We start from the raw sequence: 12500 nt of genomic DNA, 5'->3' as shown, positions 1-12500 counted from the left end.
TGTAGACAGACAGACTGACTGACAGAGACAGAAATATTCAGAAAGAGGTAGAGAGAGAAAGACAGAAAGAGAAACAGAAAGAGACAGAGAGAGAGAGAGAGACAGATCAGTCATGCTGAAGATTGAGAGATGGTGTGTTGAATGGCTTGAATTGTGAAGGTGAGGCATGATCAAAATGAGTCTGGCTGGCTGTGGCTGGCTGCACTCAATATTATTGTTTGCTGACGGCTCCGCTAATATTAATGTCATGTTGGGAGTTGCCCATTTTCCATTTCCTCTCGCCGCCTCAGCCTTCAATCAGCCACAGATGCCCTTCCTGTGCTCTGCTGCGCTGTGCCCGTCTACTTGGCTGCTGGTTAATGTTTTCTGTCTTAATTCAACTCTTATAGAGTCGATGTTAACACTTCTAGCTGATTCTACTCTGTGTTGAATCGGCACTGTAATATTTACTGTGTAGCTGCCACTGTGTCCCTGCTGCACATTTCTTCTCCGCACATTTTTCCTCTTTTCAGTTTTCTTCATCTCAGGTTCTTTCCCCTCATCCCTTCTCCCTTATATCCTCCTTTTCACCCCTTTCCTCTCCTCCACCTCTCTTCCTCCTTCATTTTCCTTTTTTCTTATACCCCACCGTTGCCCATCCAATTTGACCATCTGCTCTTTTTTCCACTCCTCTCCTCTCCTCTCCACTCCTCTCCTCTCCTCTCCTCCCAACTCTTATTAGTCCTCTTCCTCTCCCTTGTCTTTTTCTCTCTTCCCTCCTCTGTTTTCCTACTTCTTCTCTCCAATTCTCCACACAATCTTCTCTTGATTTCTCCTGTCTCTCCCTCTCCCCTCCTCTACTCTCTCCAGGCTGTATCACCCATTTCTCCCTTGTCCTCTCCCCTCCTCTACTCTGGTTTCCTCACATCTCCTCTAATCCCCTCTACTGTCCTCTCCTGATTTCGGCTCTCCTTTTCTGTCCTCTCCTCCTCTGTCATCTCCCTTCTTCTACCACCACCCCCCCCCCTTTGCCCCCTCCCATCTCCTCTCCTCTCCTCTCCTCTCCTCTCCTCTCCTCTCCTCTCCTCTCCTCTCCTCTCCTCTTCTCTCTTGTCCTCTCCTCTTGTCCGCTCCTCTCCTCTTGTCCTCTCCTCTCCTCTCCTTTCCTCTTCTCTCTTCTCCTCTCCTCTCCTCTCCTCTCCTCTCCTCTCTTTATTGGGTTATTAGTAAGTCGATGTTGGTTGCAGCTCTCCTCTCAGTAGTGTTGCTATATCAAAGGCCGAGTAATCTCCTTAGGAGCACAGGGACTGACCAGAAACTCCCTCCCTCTCTCGCTCTCCCTCCCTCCCTCTCTCTCTCTCTCTCTCTCTCTCTCTCTCTCTCTCTCTCTCTCTCTCTCTCTCTCTCTCTCTCTCTCTCACTCATCCTCTCTTTCACCCTTTGTTCTGCTGTAAATCCCGGCATATTGTTCACAACATGCTCAACAGCGTGACATGAGCACCTGACTAGGTGTGTATGTGTGTGTATATGAACATGCATGTGTGCCCGCTTGTTTGTGGGGGTATTTGCTCCTGTGTGCATGCCTGAACGTGTGTGCGAGGGAAGTGCGTGTGTGCGTGCATGTGTATATGTGCGTATGCGAACATGCATGTGTGAGCATTTGTTTGTGGGGGTATTTGTTAGTGAATGTGTGTGTGTGTGTGTGTGTGTGTGTGTGTGTGTGTGTGTGTGTGTGTGTGTGTGTGTGTGTGTGTGTGTGTGTGTGTGTGTGTGTGTGTGTGTGTGTGTGTGTGTGTGTGTGTGTGTGTGTGTGTGTGTGTGTGTGTGTGTGTGTACAGTATGCATATTTATCTGTATATGAGGGAGTGGGGGCTGGGGTACATGTAATATTGTGGTGTGTGTGCGTGTGCGTGTGTGTGTGTGTGTGTGTGTGTGTGTGTGTGTGTGTGTGTGTGTGTGTGTGTGTGTGTGTGTGTGTGTGTGTGTGTGTGTGTGTGTGTGTGTGTGTGTGTGTGTGTGTGTGTGTGTCCGTCCTTATGTGTCTACCTATTGTAGTAGTAGTGGTTGTATCTGAAATGGAGGCTAATTGAGGTTAAGAATGGAAATGGCATATGGCTCAGAGGTAGAGCCAGGGTCACCTATACCAACCATACAAGCTGCTGGAGTGTTTGTGAAGGAGTGTGGGTTTTAATTCACGTGTGTGTGTGTGTGTGTGTGTGTGTGTGTGTGTGTGTGTGTGTGTGTGTGTGTGTGTGTGTGTGTGTGTGTGTGTGTGAGAGAGAGAGCGAGAGAGAGAGAGAGAGAGAGAGAGAGAGAGAGTGAGAGAGAAAGAGAGAGAGCATCCGTGTATGCGTGTGTGTGTGTGTGTGCATGCGTGTGTGCTCACATGTTTGTGTGTGTGTATGTGAGTGCAAGCTTGTACACATTCATTTATATTTCTGTGTTCTCACATATCTGTTTTTTACATCTCTTCCAGTTTCTCCAGTTTCCCTCCTCAGTGTGTCCTCCCTGTACATTTGTCTATTTCTCTTTTCATCATCATCTTGTGTTTCTACTCCTCTCCTTATCTCACTGACCTTTCCCTCGCTTCCTCTCTTTCATCCCTTTCACTATCCCTATCCTTCTTTTCTCCTGCCTCCTCTCCTCTCCTCTTCTGTTTATCGCTGGCATGTGGAGTACAGTGGGGTTTGGTATGCGCGAGTCTGGGGTGTCGAGGGACGGCTTGGACAGCTTGCGAGTTTAATGTGCTTGTGTGTAGCGTGGCATTGACCCAATAAAGAGGATTTCGTATTCAAATACCGCCCCCCCTTCTCTATTTCTCTCTCTCTCTCCGTCCCTCTCTCTCTCTCTCTCTCTCTCTCTCTCTCTCTCTCTCTCTCTCTCTCTCTCTCTCTCTCTCTCTCTCTCTCTCTCTCTCTCTCCGTCCCTCTCTCTCTCTCTCTCTCTCTCCCTCTCTCTCTATCCTCCTCTCGCCTTGTTTAACCCTTTCTATCTCTCTCTCTCTGTCTCTCTCTCTCTCTCTCCCTTCTCTCTCCCTCAGTGCACGCTGTGTCTTTCACTGTCTCTCTCTCTCTCTCTTTCCACTATCCTCCTGTCGCCTTACTTTACCCTTTCTCTATTTCTGTCTCTGTCTCTGTCTCTCTCTCTCTCTCTCTCTCTCTCTCTCTCTCTCTCTCTCTCTCTCTCTCTCTCTCTCTCTCTGTCTCTGTCTCTCTCTCTCTCTCTCTCTCTCTCACTCTGCATGTCCACGCCTTTCTTTGTCTCTCTTCTGTGATATCATTCTCTCTTTTCCCCAGTGTATCTCTGTCCCTTTCTCATCCAGCCACTGTCTTCCTCTTTCTCCCCAAATGTCTTCTTCTTTGCTCTGCCTCATATTCCCCTGTGCATTGCTGTCACATCCTCTCCTCTCCTCTCCCTTCCCTCCTAACCTTCTCCATCCCTCCATGGCTCCTTCTCTCTCCATCCCTCCTTTTCCCTCTAGACAGTGTCCACAGCGCGTTGGCCAAGTGCACATCTCTCTCTCTCTCTCTCTCTCTCTCTCTCTCTCTCTCTCTCTCTCTCTCTCTCTCTCTCTCTCTCTCTCTCTCTCTCTCTCTCTCCTTGTTTATTTCTCTCTCGCTCCTTCCGCCCTCCCTCTAGACAGTGTCGACAGTGTGTTGTCCAACTGCGCCTCTGCAGTAGGGTGCATTAAAACTTTGCAAAGTCCCACTCTGCTCTAGCGGTGTTGTTCCTTTGCACTACCATACAGTACCCTCCTAGCAAATTTCTAGAAAAGCTGATCTACGTATGTTAAAGGGTGGCACAATAGGCTTGAAATTTTGAACTGTAGTGAGCGTAGTGGGCATTTTGTTTGTGCAAAATCGGTACAAAGTGTGTTTTGAGGGTGTTGAGAGATCAAAACAAGTAAAAACAGCAATGCTCCAGTGTCCTTTCCACTTCCCCAGGACATCAAGCACCCAAAACATCGCTAAACGTTGGGCTACATGGGGCTTCGAATGTGGCTAAATGATTAGCGCATGAGGGCTAAAACCTTGCTAAAGGCAGGCTGTAAAAACATGCACAAGGGAAATTGGAGAGGGAGCTGTTCCAAATCATTTTCATTATTAGTTTTGCTCAACATAGTATAAGAACACATTTTCCACTGACCTCCCCTTTTCTAGACTTTCTAGACGCTGCCCCCCCCCCCATGTCTCTATCCCTCCTTCTCCCCATCTCCCCCTTCTTTCTAGACGGCGTCCACAGCGTGTCGGCCAAGTGCACCCCCGCATGTTTATTTATATCTCCATTCTCACTAACGTTCTGTATCCCTCCTTCTCCCCATCTCTCCCTTCTAGACGGCGTCCACAGCGTGTCGGCCAAGTGCACCCTGCGCGTGCTGATCATCACGGAGGACATGCTGAGTAGCAGCGTGACGGTGCGTCTGCAGAACATGTCCCAGGAGCACTTCCTGTCCCCGCTGCTGGGCCGCTTTGTGGAGGGCGTGTCGGCCGTGCTGGCCGTGGGGGCGGAGGACGTGTTCGTGTTCAACGTGCAGCCGGACGCGGAGGCCAGCGGGGTGCTGAACGTGTCCTTCTCAGCGGCGCTGCCGGGCGGCCAGTACTTCCCATCGGAGGCCCTGGAGGAACAGCTCTACCTCAACAGGCCCAAGCTCAACACACTGGTGCAGATGGAGGTGAGATGCAAGCAGTATATTATACACATAGCCTCCATTTCAGATGGGCTTATACACACACACACACACACACACACACACACACACACACACACACACACACACACACACATACACATACACATACACATACACACACACATACACACACACACACACACACACACACACACACACACACACACACACACACACACACACACACACACACACACACATGTCCTAGCTGAACACACTCATGCAGATGGAGCTGAGATGCAAGCAGTACATTTGACGCGCACACACATGCATGCACGCACACAGAAACACACACACACACACACACACACACACACACACACACACACACACGCACGCAGACACACAAAATCACACACACGCACGCACGCACGCACACACACACACACTGGCACACACACATGAATTAAAACCCACACATGACTCACACACACAACAGCACATAGACAGACTGACCGACAGAAGCACAGGTACTCATGCATGCATTTATGCACACATGCACACTCACAAACACATTTACCCACATTAACCCTCCGCGCACCATTATCTCCACTCAGGGAAGTGGAAAGGGGCACAAAAGGTTCAGTTATACCAGGCCCAGGGAGAGAAGGGCCCCAGAATTGGGTCCTCTCTTCATCACATTATATGTATTGATAGGGAGGCCGACAGAGGGGGACAAAGGGGTCACCTGTCCCCAGCCCAGGGAGAGAGGGGCCCCAGAATTGGATCCTCATTCAATTGCATGTATTGGGTTTGGGGCCCTTTCAGATGTCTTTGTCCCGGGAACAGCCAAAGCTGTCAGTGGCCCTCTGTATTGACATGGGGGACCTTTTGAATGACTTTGTCCCAGATCCAGCCAAAGCTGTCAGTGGCTATGCCTGCAGACATCACACTGACACCTGTGCATTTCCAGGGCATTCCGTACACAAGGGGTTCCCAAACTGGGGGTCAGGACCCCAAGGGGGTCGCGGAGGTACTGAAGGGGGGTCGCGGACAAAAGGGACTTGTATTCACTTCGATGGTTAATACAGGCATTTGCTGTCTGGTGGATTTCTAGCAATATTAGCGGACAAACTATTAATGGAAAATCTAGCAATATTAAAGGACATAAAATGGCTTAGGCAAATTGCCTAGTCGGGTCCCCGCTGAAAAGGTTTGGGAACCACTGGCGTACACACAGCTGCATCACCGCATGTGACTGATGTGCAGCCACACATGAAATACACTAATGAGGGGGCTGCCGTGGCGTCCCACATTGCTCATGTGTAATGTGGTGTGACTGAGGCCTTACTCCTCTGACCTACCTACCTACACCTGTGTGTGTGTGTGTGTGTGTGTGTGTGTGTGTGTGTGTGTGTGTGTGTGTGTGTGTGTGTGTGTGTGTGTGTGTGTGTGTGTGTGTGTGTGTGTGTGTGTGTGTGTGTGTGTTTTGGCTGTGTATTCTGTGATCTCCTGTGCATGTCATAAGTCACTTTGCATAAAAGCATTTGCTTAGTCAATTTCATGTACTATGTTATTTTCATTTTGTAACACAGCACACCAAACACATTAATTAGCATGTATGCCTCACCTGTGCAAGAGGCAGGGGCGGTTTAAGGAAATCTGAGGCCCTGGGCAAAGAACAATTTTGAGGCCCCCTTTAAATTAATAATTCATAATCGATGGTGTATAAATGTAGGCAGTGGCGTAACAACGGAAACATGAGCCAAAAAAGCAAGAATATCTAGTTGGGCCCCATTGAGCTGCGGCCAAGGGCCCCGAAAGCTTAAATTGCCACCGCATGAAAAATCGATGCATAAATGTCGATTGACACCGGGGCCCCTGACTGGACGGGGCCCCGGGCAATTGCCCGACCTTGCCCAATGATAGAACCGCCCCTGGCAAGAGGGCAGCCCAGCTGGCAACTCCAAGCAGTGCAGTGGCACGATACCATGGTCAGGGTTACCTCCGTGACAAAAGTAGTAGATAGACTAGTTTACTAGGCTAAGGCAAGTGGTTAGAGCGTGAACCAGACACTGCTGGGTGGGGTGGGGGAGTGCTTTCCACTGCATTCCCCCAGTAGTAAGCAAACTCATCTAGCAGCCAAAAATATTATTGCCTGGCAATTTGGTCTAGCCTTGGTCCTTGTGAGATTGGCACAGCCCGCACCAGCCCGTGCCAACCAATCACAACATGCCTTTTGGGGCAGGATTTGGTAGGATGGTGGAGACAGCAGAATGGCTATGGTTAAAGAAAAGTGGTCATAGTGCTGGCCAAAGCAGTGCAGAAGCAATTTGAAGCATAACAACAGCAGTTTGGTTCCACGCATAGCCCTCAGCAACAGTATATGAATGGAGCGGTCCAGGGCTAATATTTCTATGAGAACCTGACAAAGCACAAGTGAATGACATCGTTCACTAAAAGCAAATCTAAATCCATCAGTGTGTGGTGATTCATTGTCTGGTTTCTGGATTATGGCTGCATTTCACCAGCAACTGGAAACAGGCTATGCACAGCATAGGAGCTTTACACTTCGAGCACTAATATTGTCGTGTTAGTCTGGCTCGCTAGGCCAGTGGTTCCCAACCTATGGGTCGGGACCCAACCTATGGGTTGCCAAAGATCCACAGTGGGTCGCGAAGCCCTCTTGATTTTAAGGGGTTTAATTTTAATACCATATTTAGCCCATGTTGAATAAATGACAAAGCATTTAAAGGAGAAGTCCAGTTTTTTTAACATTAAGGCCATTTTCTGAGTGGTCTGCAATGTTTTAGAGCCCCCCTCACCGTTTATTTCATGATTGCTGCAATCTCTGTTATTTGGCTGATTTGGATTTGATCTCAACCAGCTTTAGAATGGCCGTCTATGGGCACCTGCAACTCTGTTCTTAAAATCACCTTTAACATTTGTTTTGAAGAATATGCAACTCAGCAAGTGTTCAGCAGTATTCACTGGTGTTCCTTAGGAATTTTTGTAGCGAAATATGGCATCTGTCATGTTTTATGTGTGTTTTATGTAGCAATTTGTAAATTAAGTTTCACTTTCACTTTCACTTTCTTTCACAAAATGGCAAATAAAAAATGACAGCAGCCATATTTCGCCTTGAAACTTGTTAGGGACTGCTAGTGAACACCCCTAACCACTTTGTGAGCTGTAGACTTTCGAAAACAAATGTTTAAGGTGATTTTAAGAACAGAGTTGCAGGTGCTCATAGACGGCCATTCTAAAGCTGGTTGAGATCAAATCCAAATCAGCCAAATAACAGAGACTGCAGCAAACATGAAATAAACGGTGAGGGGGACTCTTAAACATCGCAGACCACTCAGAAAATGGCCTTAATGTTCAAAAAACTGGACTTCTCCTTTAAACTAATATATGCATAGAAGCAACAAAATGTAAGTGATACATTAAACAGCTACAGAGTATCATGTGACTCCCTCTCGTGCGGGAGTTCGCGCGATTGGGTCACCAAAGCCTGCGCTGGTAAAAAATATGGGTCCCTGAAGAAAAAGGTTGGGAACCACTGCGCTAGGCTACACTTGCCCCTTGACTGCCCTCATACGTATGTTTTGTATGCCACTGATTCTTGAGAAAGCGGCTAAAACATGTCTCTGCAATAAACTGCCAATTCTGTTGAAAATAAACTACATTTTCATGAACAAAATGAATCCAGGTAAAGACCCAGGGGTCTGTTACACAAATGTACAGTCGTTTGAACTATTTAAGTGTAATTTTATTACTTTTCATGGCTATAAAGCTGCCCACACCCTGTAAAAACAGCTGTCCCTAGGACAGACATCATCATTTCAATTGACTTAAAATGTAAAAATCACTGATATTATTGAATAATATCACCATGATGTGAAAGTCCATATTGAAGTGGTTCTGCAGATATGCACATAGTGCGTGTAAAACAATATTTACTATTATTTTCTGATTGCTCAAAGTGTGTCCAGCATATTGGTCACCACCGTCAGATTTTTTTAAAAAGACAATAAAATCAGGGATGGACAAGGTCATTGTCATTACTTAGGACCCCTTTTCAAACCTTCAGCTCTACTGAATACTTCACCATCACTGAAGCTCCTGTAAATTTACTAATTTCTCCTCAATTTGTTAATTTGTTTGGACACTGGTACTGTCCCAACCATAAACTGTCAACACCGTCGGGGGTTTTAATAGTATTATGTTACATTAATGTTAATTATATATACTTTTTCAGAAGCGGCATGAAGCCCTTAAGAAACAGACCGAAAACGAAGTGGCTAATGTGAGCAAAAAATGCACAATATGTAAAAGAGTGTTTTTTTGTCTCACACCGTCAGATGTCACCACCGTCAGATTTTGTTCCGCTCATCATCTTGTTCCATATTTTACTAAATTGTACTGGTTAATGAAACATTACCAGACATGTTAGTAATAATTGCAATCCAAACTTATACTCTGGCCTCCACTGAGGTCCATTTGGAGTTTTTTGTCATAAAACCTGACGGAGTTCACAAAAAAACACGTGTTTTACATGTTTTAAGAATATGCTTACAATAAGTATTTACACGTATGTTGAATTGTAAAAGTAATTCAATTAAATACAGTAAACATGATTTTTTTTAAATTCTAATTCTGTCTGACGCTGGTGACAAAACCAAGAAAGAGGCCATTTTCTGACAAATGTAAAACATGGGGAGCTTGGCCAATACATTCACTGCACAGCCAAGACCTCAATCTATGATAATACACCTCTATATTTAGGATTTGAAAAACTCAAAACCTGTTTATGCCACATGTTCAATAATCTAGGCCTACTTCCTACAGTATCTAACAAATGAAGAAAAAACCCATGCACAAGCATACTGTGCACACAAATAAATAAAGTGTTTATGCTAGATGTCATTGACTTGAGAGGGCTATTTATTTTGCTAAATGTAGGTAATAATTAGGTAACTTTCACCACCTTCAGATTACTGTCACCACCGTCAGTTCTTAAGTCACCACCGTAAGGAGTTTTGGACATTTTAAATGAATGTGCTTACAAAATTTTCCTTTGGAGTTGTTGAATTATCAAAGTAATAGCAAATTTAAGCCTACACGAATATTTGTGAAATTACAAAAAATGTTTGATCTATTTAGGCATTAAGTAAGTATTGTCTGACAGCACATATTTTTAAATTAGAACACATGAAGCAGTATTAAAATAGAATGTAAGTGAATTTTCAACATTTAAAGGCGTATGTGTGAACCAAAAAACACACACAATCACTTAAAAACTCCAGATACATATGCAACCAAATCAATACACTTTTTATTGCTTTTAATTGTGTCTGACGGTGTTGACAAAAAACAAGGTATGATCGGAGAAAAACTTGATTTCTGAAAAAAAATCAAAATGGGGAGATTGGCCTTGTGCATTTCTGAAAAGTTAAGACCTTTGTTTACGAGGATATACCATATTATTTTGTAATTCACTTCGTTTTTTTCTTTCAAGATTACAACCTGTTTTAGCCACTTTCTCAAGAATCAGTGATGCATCTACTTTGTGTACAGGTCCTGCCGTTCGACGACAACGTGTGTGAGATGCTGCAATGAATATGCTTCTTTGAAAGTCCACTAAGAACAAACAAACAAACAAAAATCCATACAATGGTGGCACTGGCTGTCGTTGCGCCGCCCTGACATGTGCTACTTCTGCTGAAGCATAACTGACCCGTGTACGTATCTGCTTTGCGCACAGGTCCTGCCGTTCGATGACAACGTGTGTCTGCGCGAGCCGTGCCAGAACTACATGAAGTGCATCTCCGTCATGCGCTTCAATAGCTCCGCCCCCTTCATCGCCTCGCCCTCCATCCTCTTCCGGCCCATCCACCCAATCACGGGCCTGCGCTGCAGATGCCCGCCCGGCTTCACGGGGGACTACTGCGAGACCGAGATCAACCTCTGCTACTCCAACCCCTGCCTCAACGGAGGAGTGTGCGCACGCCGGGAAGGGGGCTTCACCTGCATCTGCAGAGAAGACTACACAGGTGCGTACCTGGATGGGGTGGTTTGAGTATGGTGTGTGTGTGTGTGGGTGTGTATGTGTGTGTGTGTGTGTGTGTGTGGTTGGGGTGGGAGATAGTGTGTGTGTGTGTGTGTGTGTGTGTGTGTGTGTGTGTGTGTGTGTGTGTGTGTGTGTGTGTGTGCGCGCGCGCCTGCGTGTGTGTGTGTGTGTGTGTGTGTGTGTGTGTGTGTGTGTGTGTGTGTGTGTGTGCGCGCCTGCGTGTGTGTGTGTGTGTGTGTGTGTGCACGCGCGCCTGCGTGTGTGTATGTGTGTGTGTGTGTGTGTGTGTGTTGGTGTGTGTGTGTGTGTGTGTGTGTGTGTGTGTGTGTGTGTGTGTGTGTGTGTGTGTGTGTGTGCACGCGCGCCTGCGTGTGTGTATGTGTGTGTGTGTGTGTGTGTGTGTGTGTGTGTGTGTGTGTGTGTGTGTGTGTGTGTGTGTGTGTGTGTGTGTGTGTGTGTGTGTGTGTGTGTGTGTGTGTGAAGCTCCGATACTCCAACCCTTGCCTCAACTAGGCATCTGCCTGCAGAGATGACTACACAGGTAATTGATTATTGGATGTGGTAAGGCATTATGAATCCGGATGTGGGAGTTGTGTGTATGTGTGTGTCTGTGGTGGGTGTATTTGCAAGAGCCTCCGCATCAAAGGATGATTAGTACCATCAGCTGATTCAGAGATGGTTGGATCAAATTTTGCTGAAGGGATTTCACTTTCTGAGCCTGAGATTGTGAGCTCTGCTCTGCTTCTATGGGGGAGTGTGCCCACGCTGGAAGGGCGGGTATATGGGATATGGCATCTGCATAGAAGACAGTGGAGCGGTGGAGCGGTGGTTGGGTGTTATGTATTAGTGTTTTTGTTTGCGTGTGAATGTGTGGGTGGTTGCATGTGTGTGGCTATTTGTATTTGTCTATGTGGGTTTTTTTTACGTAGAAACTTATGTACTTTATATGCGTCTGCAGAGAAGACTGCACTTATGTGCACCTGTGGGAGATGTCGTTAGGGGCTTGGGGATGGTTGTGTGGGTGGGTAGGTTTGTGTTTGCAAGTGTGTAGGTGTGTGTGGGTTTGTGTGTGTGTGTGGATGTGGGTGTGGGTGTTACTGAGCTTTTATGCAAGGGAAGGGGGTCTACATGCCTCTGCAGAGGACTACACTTACAACATGTGCCTGTGGGCAGATGAAATGTTGGGGGGCTGGGGGTGGTTGTGTGGGTGGGAATGTTTGTGTTTGAAAGTGTGTGGGTGTGTGTGGGTTTTGCGTGAGAGGGGGTTTACCTGCATCTGCAAAGAAGACTGCTCTGGTATATGTGGGTGGGTGCGGGGCCGGATTCAAACGCCGGCTCGATATGGCTGCAGCCTAGGGGGCCCCCACCTCCCATGGGGCCCCTGATTGCCCAAAAGTGAAAAATTGTGACTTTGAAATATTGAAAAATGCATCTATTGAGTAGAGTACAGTTGGTAGACATACGTATTATCCTGAATTCCTGCTCATAATTATAATACTGTCTACATACATTTTCAGTGAAATTTGCCTTCCTGTGGGGCCCACAGTTACCTGTAGCCTAGGGCCCAAGGCCATCATAATCTGGCCCTGGTTGGATGCATATGATGTGGGGGTGTGTGAATGCGTGCATATGTGCGTTTGGGCATGGGTGTGTCTGCAGGCACCTGTGTGCTGTACAGTACAGTATGCGTGAATGCTTGTGAATAACTTTAAATAAGCAGATTCAGTTGCTGTTCACGTGACTGCAGATTAGTGGGTCAGTGAGTCCAGTTTGAAGAGTTTGCAGAACACACGCGCACGCACGCACGCACGCACGCAC

At 46.6% G+C, this 12500-nt stretch overlaps 1 protein-coding gene across 1 annotated transcript in view; it reads left to right on the top strand.

Annotated features, from left to right (window-relative positions):
• celsr3 (cadherin, EGF LAG seven-pass G-type receptor 3) overlaps window positions 1–12500 on the top strand; it is a 123035-nt gene that overhangs the window by 28053 nt on the left and 82482 nt on the right. Inside the window, exons 7-8 of the mRNA XM_063209446.1 lie at window positions 4314–4651; window positions 10377–10665. Coding sequence (XP_063065516.1) covers window positions 4314–4651; window positions 10377–10665 — 627 coding nt within the window. The remainder of the gene's footprint in view (window positions 1–4313; window positions 4652–10376; window positions 10666–12500) is intronic.

The sequence above is a fragment of the Engraulis encrasicolus genome, chromosome 10 (genome assembly GCF_034702125.1).
Source record: "Engraulis encrasicolus isolate BLACKSEA-1 chromosome 10, IST_EnEncr_1.0, whole genome shotgun sequence".
NCBI lineage: Eukaryota > Metazoa > Chordata > Actinopteri > Clupeiformes > Engraulidae > Engraulis > Engraulis encrasicolus.
The sequence above is the reverse complement of the archived record's forward strand: the minus strand, read 5'-3'. Positions and strand labels throughout refer to the sequence as shown.